Source organism: Nipponia nippon, unplaced genomic scaffold (assembly GCF_047370975.1).
Source record: "Nipponia nippon isolate SJK-2023a ecotype South Korea unplaced genomic scaffold, ASM4737097v1 scaffold_7, whole genome shotgun sequence".
Taxonomy (NCBI): domain Eukaryota; kingdom Metazoa; phylum Chordata; class Aves; order Pelecaniformes; family Threskiornithidae; genus Nipponia; species Nipponia nippon.
Window position 1 is genome coordinate 24,023,799 of NW_028262391.1, and position 22,257 is coordinate 24,046,055.

The following is a 22,257-nucleotide window of genomic DNA, read 5'->3' on the forward strand; positions in this document are numbered from 1 at the left end:
CGCATCAGTGGGAATCAGACATTTGAAATGCCTCTCAAGAAGCTGGGGTCAAGTGACTTTGTCCAAGGCTATGCTGGGTTTCTGTAGCAGAGCAGAAGCTGCACCTCACTTCTCCTATTTAGTCACCCATCCTTCCTCCAGTCCCACCACAAAGCAGAAGTCCCAGGGGACTTGTGCTGGTGCTTTACATAAATGAGGAGGTTTACCTGCACTAATTACAAAGTAAGTGTTGGATCTACTGAGAGATACTCAGCCACCCAGAACTACCTGTAGGTGTTGCTGTTTGCCCCTCTGGTTTATTTCGCTGTATGTTTGACCAGTTCTATCTCCACAAACCTGCTGGTTGTTTCCTGGTTTGACAGTGATGTCTACATTGAGTGAGAACCCAATGTTTGTTGCCTGCCCTTCTCAGCAACACCCGCTTGTCCTCTGTCTTGGGTCAGTTCCTCATTTGCCTTTTCACAGTTCTTAAGAAACAACCCGCCCCTCTTGTCTTTCTGTCTACAGAAGTCTATTCTGAAAAAGGCAGTAGATTTGTATAGTGACGGGAGGCAAGAAAAGTTTGCATATGTGGGACACCTCTGTATTGATGATCTGATGGAGAGCTGATCAATACTGGGGTGTATTTAGAAGTGCAGTGTCTTGCCTGTGACTGTATGCTATGAGAGAGGTGTTGTGACCAGATGGGGCAAGGGAGGGATTAAGGCCCTGGTAAATCCTGGTCTGCCAGACCTCTCTCCTCATTAATACTGCCTGTGCTTTGTGTGTGCTCCTCTGGTATGTGATTTTTTTTTAACTTCCAAGAAGTGTCTGAACTGATGTAGGAACTGTGTTGCTTCCAGCTCACAGGCAACTTCAAATTAAATATATATTTAACTTAATTAAAAATAAAATCGTAAGCCTTTCTTTTTGTTAGACAGCTTCACTTTAAACTAGAAATTTTTTCCTTGTTTTACAGCAGCTGCAAGAGCAGTAGTCTCTCTTGTCTGTCCCCATGATGAGAAAGAATTATGTAAAGGAAGAGATTCCAGTGGGTGCATAGTCCAGAAGGAGTAGAGCAACATGAATACAAAATTCAGTTATTAACAGCAAAACACTTCTATCATCTATTCTCTTAATATCTTGTTTAGTTTGGTGCAGTATAGACCAGAGAAACAAAACGCGATGGGAACTAGATGCAGCAAGACTGGGTTGGATAGAGCAAATGCTTTTGATTAGAAATGTTATTACTGTACCCATCTAGAAATGAGAAGATAAGACACCTTGACCTGAATACTTGATATTCAGAATTCTTGACAATAGGATGCCAACAAAATTTAGAAGCAGTAATTGAAGGACAGCTGCCTTCGGGTGACTTAGGCAATATGTCAAGAACTGTTACAGTATTGAGGCTTTTGCCAGCTCTGGGTATGAGGCCCATGCTTCTCCCACTGTGTCTAGGAGAATGGGTCTGTTATAGTCCTTTCTGTGTCATGAGAAAATTATGGACTTTATATTTGGCACCACGGTTGTATCTTTTGCTTTTAGTATCTAAAATAGATATTTGGAGTCGTGGAGCTTAACCAAACTCTGCAGCAATTGCTGCTTAGCAGTTACATTCTGGCCTATACACGTGTGTATGTAAGGGCTAGTAGCCTGGTACCTCATAATTAGCAAATTCCTCAATTCCTTCAAAAGCAATAAACCAAGATGTTGAACAAAGGCCTTTTTTTCTTTTTTTTTCTCCCCCCCCCGCCCCCGCCTTGGTTCAGCAGCCATGTTTAGATACTGGTCCTGAAATTTCAGTTTTCAACTTTTATTTTACCATGTTCCACTTCTACAAAGTGGTAGTCACAGTGGCGCCCTTTTGGCACATGCTGTTCCTGCCAGGCCCAGAGCAACTGACCTGCTCTGTGGAGTAAAAGGGAGTGCTACTCCCAGAGACCATTCCTGGGTACAAAAGTGCAGTGTCTCCTTCTCTTCCATCTCTTTCTGTTTCCCAAAGCTAGGTATGGCTTTTATTTCGTATATTGTCAATTTTACCACCAATCATTTCCATTTCAGTGCTGATGTATGAAAAATGATAACAGACAAAACATTGCTACAGTAGGGTACTGCTATGAGATGATGCTGGCAGTACACACAATTAGCCATATTAATTTCTTCTCTTTTAATAGCTGGGAAGAAAACATATGGAATCAGTGAACAACAAAACCTCAGTTTTCATTTGAAAAAGGAAATAGAGAATGATTCATTCCAAAACCATACGCTCCAAAGGAGGAAGATTTGAATTATTAACAACATATCTAAACATGATGGGTGCTGACACTTTCATCTCTTTTATTTTTACTGCTGTGGATTTTCTTCACATGCAGTGAGAGAATTTACACTACAGGAAGTGTTAATGGTTTCACGCTTCCTACCTGGTTTTAGCTGCCTAATTTATGGAAAGCCATTACTCCTTGAGTCACTGCTTTCACAGGATTAGTGTGGCTGAGATAGAGCTTTGGGTGTTCCTTTAATTTCCATATTTGCTTGAAAGGAACAACAGACCCACATTAAAACTGTTAGTGTTTGTTATTACAGTACAGTTCAGAGTCTCTGCTCTACTTGATCATGTACAAATATTGCAAGAGATGCTCCCTGTCCCTATAAGCTAACAAACTAAACAAACAAGAAAGATAGAGACTTATCTCCATTATAGATGCCGTGAGTTAGGGTGTCTCATTGTTCAGAATTTGTGCCTAATCAGATGGGAGTTAAATATTTGCAAAGATTACACACAGAAGCAATACTAGGAATCTCACTAGAAAGAACTGTTCATCCTGCAATAGCTATTGCAGAAGCATATTTACTCTTGTGTTGATTTTAAGAGGTTTTGGCTAGACATTCGCAAGTTACAAAAAATAACAGCCAAGCCTGAGGATCAGGGTTTGCCCCTAATGGTAAATGAACCATGGGCTGAAATACGTTTGGGCTGTCTGTATCATGACTGTAACAGGAGAAATGCAGTGTGTAAAATACTCAAGCACTGAATAAGGTGTAGATTTCATAGCCAATACTCTTTGTAATAAATAATTCAGAAAGATTTGTTCAGTTCAGAGAACAGTCTCCAGCAGGCAGTAACAGATAAAATTCAAAGGAAATCTTGAATTCAGTTTTTTTTAACTAATTTACTCTTCTATAAACCTCTAAACTTTTCACAAAAGGCATGTGTTACCTATTATGAGTCTTTCACCCAATCAGAAGCTCTTAAACATCTATGTAGGTTTTTTCTGCTACAGATTTTCTTTACAGGTCTACCTCCAGAGGCTGTTTGTTTCAGTTATGTGTAGGCTTCTTAACCCATATCTCACTGCACAGCACATACCAGGTAGTACATCTATTGATCTGTAGCTTCCACATTTGCCGTGCTGGGAAGTCTGTTGTGCATTTGAGTCTGTGTGGACCTGTGTCTGGGTTAACTTTGAACTACTGTCCTAAAGAAATTATAATTTTGGGGTGATATCTGTAGATAATAATGAAATGAAGCATCACTAGTTCTCCCTCTTTGTTTTCCACTGGAGAGTTTGTGGGGGATGAAACTGGAGAGATGATGTTACCAGTAATTTATTGCTCAGGGTTCTTTTTCTCTCCCCAATTTCTTTCTATTCTGTCAGCTTCTTTTTTCTCACACCAATTACTCTGACTTAAGAAATTACACAGCTCTTCATAATAGTGCTTGAAGATTGGGGTGTTTGCTGTATAAATTCTGAGGCAGATCTTGAGCTGCTACAAAGTGAAGTAACTCTGAAGCCACCTTTTTTTTTCAGCTAAAGATCTTTTGGATAGCTCTTTAGAGGTATCCACTTTTTTTTCCTAGGGTTTTTAAAATGCTTGGAAGATTTTTAAAACAAAAGGAAAAAAATAGAATAGTGAATGATATGCATAAGGTTGGGAGACGATAAGTTACTGGTGGCTTGTTAAATGCTAAGTAACAGAAACTAAATATAGATAGCGTTGATCAATTGGTGTACGTACATGTCTTTATGTGTACCCCGATGTGTACACTTTTGAAAGAGGTGTTAGAAAATAAATCTTAAATGACCCTTAAAATCTATCATGAGAATGGTTAATAAGTAATGTAGGCAAGTACACTAAAATATTCTTCAACTACTGTTTTGCAATATAAGTCTATGGTGGAGACGGAATCCCACTGGAATTGACTTTTATAAGAAGATTCAAAGTACTTTGAATATTTAGAATTGAACTGTTCCATCACGCTCTTCCAGTAGCATTTTCCGCAATGGGAATGTGTTTGGACTACATATTATTCACTGGCCATATATGTGGATTTTCAGGCAAAAAATATTTTTAATTTCATTCTGAAGTTAAATCAATAGAAACATTTGTGGTGGACGCTTTTATTGGTACTTTCAAAACACTCCACATTTTTCATATTCTTATTTCATTCAGGGCAGTAGAGTGACTGAATGCAGAAGAAAAGCAGCAATGTCCTTTGAAAGCTGAATGATTGCCTGCTCATTTGTTATACCACCTCTACGTAAAATGAACAGTGTCTTCCTCTACTGAAGAGCCACTGACGTGACTGAGGCATAACACGTTTGAATAACAGTAGCAAAAGCAGAGGCTAAAAAGAGGTGTCTACATGCAAGGCTTTTAAATGGTGCTGGCTTTGGCCTGCCTTTCCAAGGAAATGCAGTTTGTGTGATTGCCTCTTTACTCTTCTGCTAAACTTGATAGAGTGGTAAAGATCTCATAAATACAAATTCCTACAAGCTGTTGGGAAGTCAGTGGCTAGGTAGAGATGAGGCCCAAATTATTGTTGCCAACTGAGGAAAAGTCAGTAAGAGAAGCTCAGGAGCTATTGGTTACTGTGGCTGGCTGTACACAGGGATGGTCCGGACATCACCACACCAGCAAATGTTCTGACGCTCACTAGAACTAGAAGGGGAAAGAGTGGGGAAGAGTTAGTGGATGTGGCAGGAACTGGAAGTATTACAAGTTAGCAAGTCTTGCAAGATGGTAAGGGAGATAAGCTGGAGGTATTTTGGTGAGTGGGGAGTGATGTAGCAATTTTGGATATGAAGCCAGGCTTTGTTGGTTCGGTTCCTCATGGAACAGTTCATAATACAGTCTGCAAAGGTTGCTTTTTAATGAAGGACATCATAAACCAGGGAATAAATGGAGTAATTCTGAATATTGATGATGTTTTAGACCAGTAGAAGGGATAAGACTTGGTGTTGGTATCAATAAAAACTCATTAGGGACTCTAACCACAGAAAAGACAGAAATTGTATACAAAGTGAAGAAGTACAATAATATACCATGAGTGTTTGTTCTATAAATAAATAAGCCAGTGGATTGAGTATTTCTCCTGCTTTGATACATTTCGTTTCCAAGCAAACTAACATACATATGATAAAAATAAAGCAAGCCATTGCTAATACACTTCTTTTGGTACCTTTACTGAAATCTGTGTTTCATTCTGTGGTGTGTACCACAGAGAAATTTGTGCGTCCAATACCTATCTTCAAAGTAATAACTGACAAGTCAATAAAAGCAAGAATTAGCAAACTCAGATCTGCCTCCTCTTTCTTTTGTTTGACTCAATATATTCATACAAGGTTAGATGTTCTGGAAAGTGTCAGTGTTTAATGGATACAGTCAGAATACTTCAATGCCTACTTTTATTTGCTGCTTCCTGTAACTGAATCAAGCAAAAATGTTCTTTCCTTTTGGACACTGACAATTGATTCCACCTGCACCACAGGACATCTAAAAGGGTAAGATGGAGCTATACCCTATTATTAAAAGCTTCTTCGACATTGCTTGATACATTGTGGAGTTGTGACAGTAATATTTTACTATAATTGCTTTCTTAAGATGGTGACAGAGCGCTGCAATTGCTGTCATTTTTTCAGTATGAGTTAAACCAAATATGTGTGATTCAGGCATATTCGCTTGACAGAATGCTCTGAATTTACATGATTAGAAAGCTCTTCAGATTAAATGCAATTCATCAAGGCATTTTTCACAAGTAAAATACCTGTGTCAGATTGGCCACTTTTTCTTTACGATGGTAGGAGAGTAATCTTACAGAATTCAAGAAAAATCTCCAAACTACCTCCACATGCCATCAGGTAGGTAGGTAAATAATGCCTCAAATTAGTTCCAGATGTAAAACTGCATGTGCAAGATTGAAGGCTGAGTTGAAATTCTTTCAAAAAAAAAAAAAAAAAAAAGTACAAATTGGTACTGCAAACTTCTGAAAAAGAGGCTTTTTCAGAAATCAGGCCCTTCAAATCTATTGAATCTCGTGAAACATTAGTCAAAATCTTAATAAGAAAAAATGCTCAGCAAAGCATGTTAGAAGGTTCTTTATTGTTGCAGTATCGTTCAGGAAGACTGTATGTGGAAGTATGCAGCTGGTTCTCTGGGATGTTGCCATAAAACATAGTTATGTGGTCTCCAGATATCAATAACCACTTACAAACTGTTCTCTTATGCTAGTTTCAAGCTCCTTGCAGAAGTATTGGTATTAATCCACATATGCACGGATGGTGCATTACATATGATGGCTGCTGGTAATCATGTGAATGCAACACAATTGTTGCAACTAGTAAGAAGTTGCATTTATTTTAAAAAAAAAAAGTGGTACTATGCAATAACTCAGATGTTTTGATATTTTTGAGGTCCTGATTCTGCATGAAACTTATTGCAGAGAAACTATGAATTTGGTTTAATTTTGGAAATAGCTTTATCCAGAGAAGATTATAGCAGAATGCAAGAGTGGAGTCAAAAACTAGACAGGTGCTCCTTTGATAAAAGAAGTTGGATCATCTTTTTTCATTGTGTTTACTTTCCTATGTGAGCACAAAGTGAAAAATAAATCTGCTTTAACTATGCTTGGTTGGATGAGCGTTGGTGAGATTGTGATAATTACAGGTTCGTTATTGGAAACTGTATGCTGTTCTTTTGATTCATGAAGGACTTGAGAATCTCTGTTAGTGTTTAGCGACTTTATATAAAGAGTATATGAGCAAAATAAATAGAAAGAAAACCTTTAAAATTAGCAACATCCCAGCAGATGAGATTAACAAAATTGTTTTTTTCTGCAAGTTACAGATTACCTTTCATTTACTTGGATAACTTGGATGTAGCAGTGTGGTGAGATTAGCATAATCACCAAACATATACTTTATCCTAAATTTGATTTAGCAGTTATTGATAAAAATCAAATTAATTCAAACAGAGGTTGTTTTTTTCAAATGAACTGCAGTTTGAATCACAGACTAAGGCCAAAACACCATTAAATTCTGACTACTTGTGTTGTGTAGCTACAGTATTTCACAGTTTGCTTTTTTAAGCCATTACAAGTTTGTTTGAATTACAGTAAGGATTGTTTTGATGTTCGGGTTTTTTATTTGGAATCTAGCCTTCATTTAACCATTTGAATTGATAACCACTAATCTTAGACCATTATGTTTTTGTTTTCTAGACTGGAGAATAATCCAGCATCTTGTCCCTGAGCTCTGATGGTCACTGTTTTTGAGGTTTTGAGATACATACGTACATACATAGGCACACATATATTCATGCATACATGTATGTGGAATTACTTCAGTCCCTTTTAAATAGCGTGCATAACAAAGTCTTGCACTAGTAACTTCTATGATTTTAAAGTGAATCAATACTTCAGTTTATTATTTCTTTGACTTTTCAATTTGGAATTGCCTACAAGAAGTCTGAGCATCTAATTTTTTTTTTTTTTAAAAAAACATTTGCAAGTAATCTCTGAGAATTGTTATTCTCTGGATTAATAACAAGCTTATTGTTAATTGTTCTTACTTGAAATCTGATGGAAAAAACTGAAATGTGTTCTGTTTATTTAAGTTGGATTAATTCTGTAATTTTCTCCTCAATTCGATCACTAGAATCAGGCTTCAAAATCTGTTTTCCCAATAACATTGTAGTTTATCTTTCTGATAATATTTGTCTTGGTTAACTCACTCATTTAAATATTCACAGACAGCAGGTACTGCAAATTTTAATGTTTTTATGAGTATATTATTAAATCTTTTTTAGGAAGTTAGCCAATTCTAATTAAGACTATGAAACTGAATCAACCCAGTTTTAAAGAGAACAGGCAATGACAGAAGTCTGGTTTGATTTGAACAGGTCCCTTCACAGGTTAAAATGTATTTTGCAAAAGATCTCTTAGACACTTGCCCCAGAGTCCGTGTGATTTCTACCAGACTTAGCAAGGAAAATGACTTCTGTTCATTTCATGTACTAAACTGCTCTATAGATGTTCAGCCACTCTAGGACTTTATGGATAAAATAAAGAGCTTGCTGTTAAGGTTTTCATGCAGGCACAAAGATTCTTCATATTCACAACTAACAAGTCGTTCTTTTCTAGGTATTCTAGTCCCTCAGCTGATTCATGATTGAGGGACCTACACTACAGATACGCTTTGGCCAGTCCTCACTTAGGGGCCCTAAGACTAAATATTGCAAAGCATACTTGCAAGGATTAATGGCTGTGGTGCCCTAGGAGCTTTGCTTGAGTTAAAAGTGCTAAATGAACTATCAAAATGTCTGATACAAATATTGTTGGGAAAAAAACAGACAAGGCTGAAGCAAACAAACCTGTTTCACATCTGAAGTAGAAGTCAGTCCTGCCTGGAGATAAGGGAATGGTCAAGATGAACTCCTGAGGCCTTTTCCAGATAAATTTTCTATTTCCCATTATTCTGTTAGGGGGAAGAAAAAAAAAAAAAAAAAAAAAAAGGTAAAACCTCAGTTAAAAGGATGTCTCCTGCCAGAAACACTCCCAGTTACGTCAAAATCTGTTGCTTACATTGGGAACTGACTGACCTTGTGTGGTTATGCCCCACTTGCCTTTTTCTTAGTTCGCAAAATTTTTACTATCGGTCCAAAGCCTAAGGATTTCGTATTGCTGTCTAAATAAAATCTAATTTAATTATTGGCTAGTTAACTTTAAGGGAATACCTTATTGGTATGGAATGCTTAATGCCATGTGTCATCTGTGCATCTAACATATAGCAGTCTTCTTTCAAGGCTATCACTTCTATCTGTGAGAATTATAAGGCATGACTTATAATTGTATCCTTTTAAAGCACTTATCATTTATTAAGTTTTGCTGCATTCAGTGACCATGTTGGTTATCTGGAAGCACAATGATTCCGAGGCTGTGCATTGTCAGGTCACTAATCTCCATCCTGCACTCAGCCTATCAGCCACATGAGAATGACTCATTCTCTGCAAACCTCCTGTTGCTTAGTAGCTGTTTGTAATATGAAAGAGAGTTGGGAAAGTAGTGGTGAGGTAAGAGGAAAAGGGCTGGGAGGCAGTGTTCCTGGCTGCCTAAAAGGAACTTGTGAATGAGGGTATTATTTTACTTTCTAATTGGCGAGGCATTTTTCTGTTTCCTCACAGATACAAGGTGCATGAATTTACATGCTCTGCCCCTCTCTATTCTCTGCAGTACCCAGGAAAGTTAGTCATGCTTGTGGGCCTTTATTGTATGCATTTATTTATTTACCACTGTGGTACCACTTTCTCTTTTCATAGTATCTCTTTGTTACCTAGGGAACTGATTACAGCCCTGCACATTTCTTCCTCTGTTTGGTGCGTCATGATGCTCCCGTATGCCATACACAAGGTTCTCAATAGTGTTTGAAGAACTGTATGTCTGAAACCTGTTGTGCTAGGCCTGCATTACAGCACTGGCACCAGCATGATGACTCAAATCAAAAAGGATACAGGAACCAAAGAGGAATTATTAAAAAAAAAAAAGTAATAGCTCTATCAGTGCATTGAATCTTGCTGTAGGTAGGCTGAATTTATTGTGGACAGGTGGATTTAATTCCCAATATTTAGTTGGGATAGCTGTAGAAAGTTATTTAGCTTTTTTTATGGAAACAAACTGCACGAATAACATTTGCTTCTAAACTAAAGTATGTATCTGTATCCCAATCATAATAGCAGGAGGTGCCCTTCAAGGGATGTAACACAGATGGAAAGACTGAGAGAGCTTGAAGAATAGCTTTGAGGGCAGGAACTGTTAGCTATGGGAATGCTTCAGTGATCTGACTGGTTTTTTTCTTTTGTTAATATAAACAGGACTTTATGGTTGATTGTTAATGGATTGCTTTGTCCCAAATCTGATTCTCACCAATTTTGTCTTCTCACTTGAATAACATATGGACAGTTCAAATTTTGATTAAGTCTTTGACTTTTAAAGCATAACAGGTTTAAATCCCAAACATTTCTCCTTAATCCTAATGACTTTTTTGTTTTCAAAAAAGGAGATGAGGAACAAGTGGTTACTTTTGAAGTGTTGTAAAAATAATTAACATCCAAGTTTCAGATGAATGCTAAGCAAAATAGCAATACTCACTCAGCAGACACGGAGGAGAGTGTTTCTGTTTATCTAGAGAACCCCAAGGGCTGCTTATAATGATGCAACTCACAACAGATTTTCAGCCAAGTGTCTAAGCATTTTAACAAATAGCAAAAGGCAGTTTCTTGAGTGTAACAAGACTAAAAGATAGAACCAAGATAAACTGGTCTTTACTGAATTAATAGAAGTTTATGCATTTAATTGTCAGGAAAAAAAAGCAAAATTGAAGTTCATTTTCTGGACTGTAGCAATTTGCAAATATACAGATGTGCACAATGTTGATTTAAATACCTCAACTAAATTAGAAAATCAGATGCCATATCTCAGCCTCAGCATATCAGAGTATGTCTGTAAGCTTCTGAAATCACACTAGGGGTTCTGGAAACGTGATTTAAACACAGGTCTTTGTGTAAAGCAAAGATGGTCATTAAAAAAATATCAGAATTTTGAGAGAAAGACAGATGGTAAGATAAAGATGGAAGCATAGTCTAAGGGGAAACTACAAGGCTCTCAGTGATCCCATGAGGATGGGAGTCTGAAGAGTTTAGGAGAGATGGCTGTGATGATATAGACAAATGTTATTTTACATGTTTAAAGTGCTCAAAACATGTTTCAATGTGGATCATGTAATCTGTTAGGCAGCGTTTAATGAATTCACATTATTTTGTCAAATGATTTATTTGGCAAAGTAGTCTTAAAGATCTTTAAAAGATCTTTAAAACTCTGGTTTTGTTGTATTCAAAATGTTCTGTTTTGGTTTGGTTTTTTTTTTTCATTCAATGAGAGTTTGAAATGAGAAGTTTCCTTTTATTGCTTTAATATATTTGGTTAAGTGGAATCTAGTTTCAGTAATCGGTGGATGTTGAAAATGGGGAGAAAAAACATTGCATATGAATCATAACACTGTGGGAAGGTGGAGCACCTGTGATAAGGACGTGGTCACTTACAAATGGTAGCTATGTTTCATGGCAGCCCTTCAAGAACAGAACATGACATTTTGTGAGAAATAAGGATGAACCTTTTGCTTTATGTACAGATGCTTTTGCTGTTCTCTCTTAACACTTGCACATATTGTGTGACTGCTGTTTAAGTAATGAATAGGTGGGATAAAATGTTCACTGTTGTTCTCTTGGCCAAGTAGTTAGAGAAGATTTAAGCTTAATAAGCCTCCTGATAATTAAGCTTTAATATAAGTAAGGATGGCAATTACTCTATAAAGTTCAGTTGTGATTAAACTGCCACTGAATAGATGTATATAGCAAAGCTACAAAAACAATTCACTGCTGATGGAAATTTGACTTTCTTTCAGCTGTTTTGTTGTTGCTGGGCCTTTTTAAATTAAAAAACAAACATGTTAATGGAAAGCCCCCAAGCCTCCTAGGTTTTAATTTGGGTCTCTCAAAAGACAGGCACAGAAAACATCCTTGATCCAAAAAAATATTACTTAAAAGTACTGAAAGCATATCAATCTTACCATTCCTTTGAGAGTCTTCCTTGCTCCTCTGTATCAGAGTTAACTTTTAACGGATTGCAACCAGCAACAAATTACAGCAGTTTCTTCTGCACCAGTACATGAGTCAGCGAGTAGGGGATGGCTGAGTCAAACTCTACCCTGATCCTTCCCTCCCACTCCCTGCCCAGCTGCTGCCTGTTTACTCCTTTGGGTATAGCCCATGATCCTGGAAGCCTACACAGAATGTTAGAAATAGTGGATGCTCTTCCTCCTCTGCAGGAGAACATAGGTGAAGTCTAACCATAATGCACCACGTCAGCATGAACTTCAAGTACATCAGCTCGTGTTCAGAAATAGGACTTAGGACTTTGCTTAAAGCTGACCATTTCCACTGAATTATGTCCGTAGTGATTGCTCTAGAGGTTGAACGTAGAGGTTTGTGAATCTGGAACATCTGCCAGGATGTTTAACATCATAGGCTTTTTCAAATGTACTCTGGCTTTAGAGTCCTGAAATTTTGAAACATTTCTCTAGCAATGTATTTGATATTTATGTATTTCCCCTATAGTTTGCAAGACAGATTGTGTTTCTTCTTTTTCTTCCAATATGAAGAGGAAAATGACAGCAATAATACTGACTGCATTTTCAGTGTATTTATTGCTTTATTCTTGATTTGTTTCAGGCATATCTCATTAAGGCACTGAGCAAAGATTTGTTCTGTTAGGCTTCCTCTCTCCCACAGCCTGGTATGCTTTGGCGATTTTCTGCTTTAATCCAGTGTTGTTTCAGTTTGCAATCAGTCTTCTCTTTCCCTAATTTCAGATCAGTAACTTAGCACAAGAAAAATAAAGGCTTTGTGTTATCCAGGATTTGATTTCCCTGTTGAATCTCTTCTTTGTTTTTGGTTTTTTGGTTTTATGCCCAGTAAAAGCACTCACCTATTTATAAAGTAAAATTCCTTTAATAAAGTTTTTTAGAGAGAAAAATGCAACTTCTCCTGTGATGGTCAGTCTTTGTGTTATTTTTCCAGGTGTGTAAGGTAACCTTAGTGTGCAAGACAGAGCTGTAATAACTGGAGAAAGGCTGCTACCAATGCACCTTGCAAAGTCAAGAGCTCTCAGGGATGGAGTTGGAGACCACATCAACTGAAATGGGCTAGATTAAGACAAAAACATATGGGGCTGATGGAGCATAAGGAACTTCTTTTAAACAAAATTCTGATATTTTTTGTAATGGTATGTTCATTTACTTACACCTTTGAATCTACTTGAAATTGGCAACACATGCTGAGCACTAGATTTAATCTATATTCAACCAACTTGAAATAGTAACCATTTTGTGACAAAATCAGATCACAGAAGTGATCTTTGTGCCAGTTTTATTGCCCTTAGCCCACATCATAACCCAGACACTCAAGGTTAACAGATTGAGAAACTTAAAAAAATTAAAAAAAAAAAAAAGAAAACAGCTTGTATTCTTTCAGCTAATGAAGAGAAATCACTATAAAAGCCTGAAACCTGCTAATTCTGAAATCTTGTAAGAAGTAATAGAAGGTACAGTCAATACTACCTAGGAACTAGAGATAATACTTCCTTTTAAAAATTGACTTCTAGTGCAATACAGTGTTTTGGTATTTTTCTGTGTAGACATTGCACTGAAGATAGTTTTTAGTTATTCACTATCATGAATATTTCACATGATGTATTTTCCACATTTTTTTACTAAACTGTAATTTCTATCCAAAAGCAGCCTGATGCAAATTAAGAATTTAAACAAACAACATTTAGAAAACAAAAAATTACATTTCTCTTTTTTCACAATATAATGTTAATGTCAATATAAATGTTAAGAGAAAGTTTTTATAATTGTTTACACCTGTATTTGCTTTCATTCTCTAATTAAAATAAACTTCATTTAGTATAAAGATTACAGTTAGTTTCAAATCAGCAAATAATGAGAATTAACTCTTTTCTAAGGAAAAAAAACCAATATGGGACTAAAATTGGCTCAAGTCACTGGCCAGTCTGAGGAAAGGACCTCAAAAGGAGATTATTTATTTTAGAGTTGTTTAGTTATTTCAGTTCTCTACATTTAAGTACATAGATTTGCAGTCCCTGTCGCTGTGAACAAATGCACGTACTTTGATCAGAGATTACCCAGATCTATAGCTAGTCTAATGCAGAGGTTTGTTAGGGGCTAAGTCCCCTGCTGCTCTGAGCAGGGCAGCGGAGATTCCCCGCTCCAGCTTGCCTTGCTGGCAGTACAAGCAGATGTCCCACGTGGGAGGTGCAGTGGGGCTGCCCACAAGGTAACCAGCTCCATTGGGTGCTCAGCAATACGGGGCTCTTCTGTCCCTCTTGTGGTTGTTCCCAGAGAGACCTAATCCGCTGCTCTGCCCCCTGGGAAGAGATGGGGAACCCTCATCACTGCCACTGCTTTTGGAGAGACAAGTGCTATGGTGTAAAAATTAAAACCTGTATAACAGTGTGTTAGAGCCCAGATTTGGTTAGTCTAGTCTGGGTCAACACAATTCCTAACTGTGGTTTAAGTAGCAGACTGAGCTCTTTTAAGTGTATCAGTTAGGTTACAGGTTATAATGGTGGCTGTCTACTTGGTTGTCTGCTTCATTAGTTCCATACATTTTTGTTAAACCTTTCTTTTGTCCAGTTAAATGTGAAGATGAGACTGGTCAACTGGGATCTAAGACATGGTAGAATTAGTTTGTATGTGCAGGTGCTTTTTTGGGTAGGCAATCACTTAACACTAGCATATGTTAGACAGTTGGCTTCTATAGTGTAGTTCTGAGTTTTTAATTTGTGAACACAAAATGTGTACCCTAACACCCCGAGTCATCTAACCCTTAATCATCCTCCAAGCAAATCCATAGACTACTCTGCAAAACGTGGTCAGTGGTTAACACATGAGCCAATATCCCTGCATTACGTTGACTTTATCTTAAGCCACAGCCTTTGCAAAAGATGACAGCAAGGGGAAAGAAGGATCTAAAAAAATCTGTAGTGTTGATATGTCAGAAAAGGAATCCTGCCTTGTGTTACTTTTCTGACTTATAGAAACCCCGCCTAAGTCACCGCAACTGGTTGTTGTGAAGACAACAATTTAGAGAAATTTTGAAATAATGCAACTCTTTCTGGCAAATTCTTATGTTTGTCACAAAAATCATTTGGCTGAACTAATTGGCTTGATTTAGAATTCAGCTGCTTGTGGCCTTATAAGTAATACTCATTTGGCTTGAATAGGAAATACTGGAGAAGATAAATCAGTCAATCACTACTAGCATAACAAATGATGATCAAATTAAAGATGATGTCTTAAGGTTCCTCTATTTTTCCTCTGTGTGCATATTTAGCACACCAGATGGTCAATGCAGTCATAATAAACTGGTGGGAATATTTAATTAAATGTGTTCCCAGGACATTAAATGTAGGGTATTATTCTTTGGCTGATGATCAGAGTAAATATTTTGTAATAAGGGAGAGTCCTCGTAGAATATTGCTGGTAGTACATGAAAATCACATTTGGGAACAGAAATGTGTTTGAAGCAGAACTTTCTTCACAAAATTAAGACATCTGAAATGCTAATTCCTTTTATATGTGGTGGTTTTTTTTTTTTGTCCCTACCACCAATTCACTATTACTCATTACTACCCAATTATTACAACAAATAGCATGAGAAATAATTTTAAAATTGATAGTCATAGAATGGAATGAGTCTAAGTTAAAGTCCATAGCCATTTAATTGGCAGTAGTCACATTTTTACTGAATACTGAAGGTCTCAAATGGAACACTGAAAAGCACAGTTAAGAACAAGATCTCTGTTAAAGCAGTGATGGTTCCCTGGTAGTGAAGGAAGCCTGTTTGCTCTTGCTGGGAGTTAATTCTGCTCCCTCTGTGAAATCTCAGGACTGAAAACATCTTTCCATAGTCTGAAAATCCCTCCACCCCCAAGTATGCAAATGTCCACTAGCCCAGCAGTGATACTCCTCTGTCGATAACCTAATTATCTTTTCATCCTAACCAGTTTTATAATGTCATGACTTTCTTTACTCCCATAGAGCAGCTTTTTTTTTTTTTTTCCCCTGTGAAAGTGAGACTAGTAGAAGGAAAACAAGGATAATCATAGCCTAATAAAATAGGCTAGTTAATAACTGGAAGGGGGAAGATCAGCTAGAAATCTGAAATACATACAATTAGTGGGCAACTGAATTGAAAAGCAAACTACCTTACTGACTGCATCTGTCTCTGAACAGGTAAGTCATGCTGTCTAGCCAGGGTTTTCTTTTGAAGAGTCCTCTCATCTTACAGGCAGAGAACATCATTATCTACTTGTAAGAAGGCTGAGAACGTAATTCTGAAGGGCACTTGATTTTATGGGGGCGTTACAAGTAAGCCGTCTTTTCTCTGAACCTCTCCAGACAGAATTAGTGTGTGGTTTTGAAAGAGTAATAGGACCTGCCATTTGACACTATCCCATTTCACTATGGGAAAAGCAAAAATTTGGGTAGGAAGCGTTAGGATGGATAGCTAATGTCTCTTGATTTTTAGACACGCACATCTATGTATTCCCAAACAGAAACATGATTGTCCACACACAACTGTGTTAGGCCTGTACTATTGTTAAGTTTGTACAGTTAAGCACACAAGTCTGGACGGCCCAGAACTTTAAGGAGTTTAGATATCAAAAGTACCAATAATTTCTCTTAGAGGTGGCAGGTAAATAGACTAGCACAGAATTTTAGTCTGCCCTCTTCGGTTAGACTGGATTTTGTTAGGACTGTGTCAAATTGCACATAGCCAAACTGATTGTTAAGAAAGCTTTTGTGCTAGTGTTAGCTAAACTGACCTACTATAGAAATAAAATCCTATGTGGCAGAATCCGATTAACAGGAAACTGGGAACTAGCAAATCCCTCCAGAAAGCAGAAGACTCTAAGTATTATCAGTAAAAGTCTCCCTTTGCAAATTAGTAGTGGAAAATTTGTTTTAGCTATTACTGCATAGGAGTAAACAAAGCAAGTTCAAAACTAACAGCAAACCCCCAGTGCCACAGAGCTCCTTTATTTCCTTAGAGATCCCCCCTGCCTCAAAGCTTTCAGATGCATCTAAATTCACAGATGAACACTCTCAGCACGAGGGACAATGTGAGAGTGGTTTGTTTCTACACTTACTGTTAGGTCCAGGATATTCACTGACATCTGTAGTAACTAAAGTAGTGTATGAATTTGCATTTGTAGCTAATTTTAATAATTGCTTTCAAGTTAAATCTCAAGACTACAGAGGTATGAAAGTGTTCTGATTTATTTTACAATTAAATAAAGGGCTTTTTGTGTTGTTTGGTTGGTTGGTTGGTTTTTTTGGTTTGTTTGTTTTTTTTTTTTTTATTAAATGCTTTTGGAACCACAGACTGTCAAGCAGTCAAGCCCAAATGGGTAGGTGCCTTTTGAAGGGGTCCAAATGGAAGAACAGTGTCTTAAACATACATAAGTTTGGTTACAACAGTAAATATTTACTACAGAAGTATGGTACCTGGACAGTAAAAAAATAAAGAGGAAGAGAGGCAGTACAATTTTATGTTTTGTTTGAACAACAGGGAAAGGGTTTGAGGAAAGAGGAATCAAACTGGGATTCATAGAAAATTGCCTCCTTCATTTCACTTTTTATAGGGATCATTAGTGAAATCTTCTGCTGCATTGATGTACTTTCACTGCCCCCTCCTCTGAGCTTTGCCAGCTGATAGCAGCTAAGGCTGGCTGATGTAATTCTCACTTTCCTTGTGCTGTAGCCTTTAACTGTGTGTTTCTCACTATTTAAGTCTGAGGGGTAGAAAATAATTCCTGCTATTAGAAATAGGTTGTGAGCTTTGATTTGGAGTCAGTAGCTGAAGAAGAGGTGAGCAGAAGGATGGCAATGAAGAGGCCTGGGCTGCTTTGCTACAGGCTTCCTGTGCCACTGAGCAAGTCAATCTCCCTGTACCTGTTTCCCAGCCATATGTAGGGATAATAGCTTTTCCTTAGCTTATTGCAGTGTTGTTAGGATAAGGACTTTGAAGGGATTAGGTCCTGTAGCTGGAGGCTTTAAAAGCACTTTGGATGGATAAAACAAGTTGCTGAAAGCAGCTATCAAGGTCCTAATGTAAACCGTACCAAAGTCACAGTGGTGGCCTGGCATCCTCCTGGTATTCGCATTGTGCATCTCCCTTCCCCAGCCTGAGTAACACAAAAATTTCTTCTATGTAGCTCACACATGTGAACAAAAATGGAAGTACGTGTCAGGCAGCTTCCCAAAACATTAGATACACGGTCATCCTTAATGTTCTTTCAGCCAGTGCTGCAATGGAAAACAGTAACACTGGATATCTCCAATTCTCTCTTACTTAGAGTTGCAGCTCCCTTTAACTGTTAGAGCTAAGTAGTAAATTGCTTCTAAGATATCCAGGTGAGATAAGAAATCTCTTAGTCATGATTTTGACCTACCAGTTTCAGGCTCAGCAAGTAACCAGAAGAATTGAGGACGTCTGAGTCAGCTGAGACCATTTTACTGAATCACTAGGACAGTCCCCAAATGTTTCTTCATAGGTGGCTGCATACATACACAGATCCAGCACCTGCTTGCAATCAGTCGGATTGCTCACGTGCTAACTGAAGCAAAATCTGGCATGGTGGGGGGTGAGGATGTAATTAATGTTATATAAAGAGCGACCTAACTGCTGAGGCTCTAAGTGTGGGGTGTTGTCCTGAAGTAACTGTGCTCATCACTTTCCCAGAGCGTGCTCCAGTGCTCTGACATCGCAGGGTGGTTGCCATTTAAGAATATTTGCTAGGGATTTATACCCTTTTTCACCAACAATAATAGAGTTTTGTCCCCCCTTCAAAATTAATTTGACCTGTGAGTGAAGATTCTTAGCATCAATGGTAACATTTTTCCTTTTCCTAAAAAAACAAAAAGTACACAAGTCTGATGGCTAAGGGCCCAATGGTGGAGCTTTTATATGGTTTTTGCATTCTTCTGTAGTTCCCGAAAATCATGCCAGGCCATGAGAAATTGGACTTTAAAGTTGTGATGCTTCCTGTATTTCAAAAGAAAGCCTGTCTAACATAGTGCTAATGTTTTGCGTAAGTTTCTTTGAATAATGCTTCTGAGAAATTATAAGCTGATATGACAGAGTACAGAGGCAATAATAGAAGAATTACGTAAATGTAGGCTGGACTTTCATTCTAGCGTTTTTGTACGAAGATATCCCGGAGAATATTGGTGCTTTCCAGTGACGTAAGCCTTCAATTCCCTTCTTTACTAGAAAACTTAGGTTCAAAGACAAACTTAACAGATGGCTTGTGGGACTGGAGCCACATTAGCTCACAGAGGTACTGCCTTCTGCTGCTGCCCAGCCAGGATGGTTTCTACAGAGCTCAAACACTGGTAGGGCTGAGACCCCTCTGTCCTGTTCTGAAGTGCCTTGGGAGGCTGGGAGGAGGAGAGGTGATGCAGGTATTTTTGCGCTTGTTTTGTCTATTTTGAATATTACACACTGCCTAATGTTGAGAGAGGGCTCATGCCTAGTTAACCTGCAAGATCTGCTGGTGGCATTAAAGCCACATGCTTAAGGACTGACTTTCTAGAGCCTGTCTGGGAACCTGTGCTGTCCTCTCTGCAGCGGGTGCTGCATCTCTTCTGGTGAGCGCTCCTCTTCTTCTGGCAGCTTCATTGCTCTGACCCACGAGGTCGTGAGTGAGGCATTTGTTCTTACTGTGTAGGGAGAGCACGGCTGCAGAGACTACAGGTTTGGAAAGAGTAGCTCTGCACTGCAGGTAGGACCCAGCTCTGGTTACTCTTGTATTAGATTTTATGTATTTAATTAAGATGGATATGTTAATTACAAGCTTGCTGTACTGTAGCATGAAGATTGCTATCTCTCTTTGGTAGTTACAGTAACTCCTGCTGGATGGTCAGGGCAGCTGTAAAAACACCCACTCTTCCCATCTATTCCTCCCTTAACACAAGGACCAGAGAAGCCCCAGGAAATACAGTTGAAACCAAATTATGTGGCAGCAAGAACGCTGGAAGACAACAAACTGAGAAGTGTCTACTTCATGCCAAATCATTTTAAGGACAGCTTAGGAGGTGCAAAAAAGATGAAAATCACTGGGCAGAAAAGGTATACAGCAGAGCACTGAACTTTTGAGTTATCACACAGGTTTGACCGAGAACACCCCTGCACTTACAGGCTATGCTTACTAGAGAAAACACGTGGCCAGGAAAAACACTTCTCACACACTGCCCTTCTGTAGTCTCTGGGATGCTAACAGTATAGCTCAAGAGGGGAGCTGTGTTAACGTTTGTAGTAGTGAACAGTGTGACACAATGTTTCCATAGAAAAAATTCTGCTTGTGTTGATTGGGAAAAAGCCTGTTTACTTCCTTGACTGCAAAGAAATTTCACAATTTCAATTTTAGCACTGTTGTACCAGAAACTCCCTTTGAAATTGTTAATGCTCCAGTGAGATCTTGCTTTCTGTTATTTGAGTCTGATATACATTATAGTCAGATTTTGGTCTTTTGTGACAGCAGCATAAACTCAGAATAAATCCTGTTGGGATCCTGGCCCATGGCCCTTCATTGGAGTAATTCCGTTGCAGGTGGCAACAGCATGTGGTCTTTTATGTTTTTAATAGTGGCTGTGAGATCCTCAAAGGATGAGCAATTTGTGTACGGCTCAAGTTCTCTTTCAACTAAAGCTTGATAATGACATTCTCACCCACAGTTAAAAAAAAAGAAGTGTAAGATACAGCAGTGCTCCAGGTCTGCAAACGGCTGCTCCATCATTGGGAGTCTGTGAGGGTCAGTGTTATCTGTAGGGATCTCAGCCCACAGGCAATACTGTCAAACTGAATTTTGCAGCTTAACGTACCTTTGGGGAACTAACTTTAGTGCCCCTAGGCACTTTGACAGTGTGTTAGTGGGGCCATAATTCCAGCAGCATTAATCAGACCCCAAGATGTAAAAGGGAATGATTCATAGAGAAACACTGTGTTCTCTCAGTCTGTCACTGTGGGAAGGCACTGGTAATGCATGAGAGGGATCTGTGATATTTTTCAGGTCACATGCTTAGGGATTTCCTCTGCAGCTTCAGGAAGGGTTTTATTTCTCTGCAGGAAGAAGTGACAGGGGTCCCTTGAAAGGAAAGGTAACGTTTCACAGGTTAAAATGTGGGTGTGAAGAACGACTGGCTAAGGGACTCTGTTCAGGCCGGCAGGGTGACTTGCCTGCACAAGCTTGTGTACTGAGACAGACTGGATCTGTTGTTGGATTTTAAGAGACTTTTGTCTTTTGCTTTAAAGAAAGCTGGGGAAAGCCAGTGTTGATGCTTAAGAAAAGAGCTGATGCACAGGACATCAGGGCTCTGTTCACAGTATTGCTGCAAATATTAATCCAGGGTCCATGGCAGATGTTCAAGCCTGGTCAGATGCTCTGGTGGGGCATTTGGTGACCACCGGTGGGGTGGTTAAGCATTGCTGAATGCCTGAGACGACTAACCCCATGCTGTGTGCAATTCTCACCCCCACTTCCTCCTCCATTTCTTTCTGCTCTCCTTTTGTTTATCTTTACTTGGTTAGCTTCCAGCCAAACACCAAGGAGCAGAGGAGTTCATTGTTCAGCACACTGAGGAGGAAGGCAGGGTTGCAGCCCTGGCTCCTATAGCATCAATACAAAATACCCGTAGCAGAGTCTGTTTCCTTCGTGGGACATAAGCTCTGCCCTGCTAGTCAGGCCTGTGATCAGTTTGGTTAGATAATCTGAATTGCTTGCTGTTTAAAAAGGCAGTAAGGGAGGGGAAGAGTTTGATATGGTCCTATCAAGAAATAGTGTGAAAACTAATTGCAGCTTGGGAAGGAATGGGACACCAGCATTGTGATCCAGGAATGGAAAATGTGGGCTGTGAGACAATGGAAAACTCCTTTTAGGAGATATGTACTTTTGACTTGTTCCAGAAAAGGGGTGGTGAACAAGTGAAGATGGTTTCAGTCACTTTTTATGTTCTCTGTTTTTGATCTAGGTCTGCTCCAGCTCCTACCCAAGGTCCCACCAGTGCTGGTGCTGCAGGGCCACCTCCTGCTACCAATGTGTCAAGCAACAAACGGCTGCAGCAGACACAAGCCCGGGTGGATGAGGTAAGGGGCTCTAGGTGATTTGTTGCTCACCACAAGGGTGCTGATGTGATTATTTTTTTTTTCTTTAAGATGCTTTCCTCCGTAGTGATCCAGCACCTCCTGCTTGTCTGAAGGCAGTGGATCTAGGAAATGAGGTTTATCAAAGGACAGCATTTATGAGGAGACAGGTAGTAGAAGAGAGATTCTGAGTATGAACATCCTCGTACCAGTAAC

The 22,257-nt window shown here is 38.7% G+C and overlaps 1 protein-coding gene across 1 annotated transcript in view; it reads left to right on the forward strand.

Annotated features, from left to right (window-relative positions):
- The window catches only part of LOC104023669 (vesicle-associated membrane protein 2), a 55,451-nt gene that overhangs the window by 16,263 nt on the left and 16,931 nt on the right, over positions 1–22,257 (forward strand). Inside the window, exon 2 of the mRNA XM_009477515.2 lies at positions 21,930–22,044. Coding sequence (XP_009475790.1) covers positions 21,930–22,044 — 115 coding nt within the window. The remainder of the gene's footprint in view (positions 1–21,929; positions 22,045–22,257) is intronic.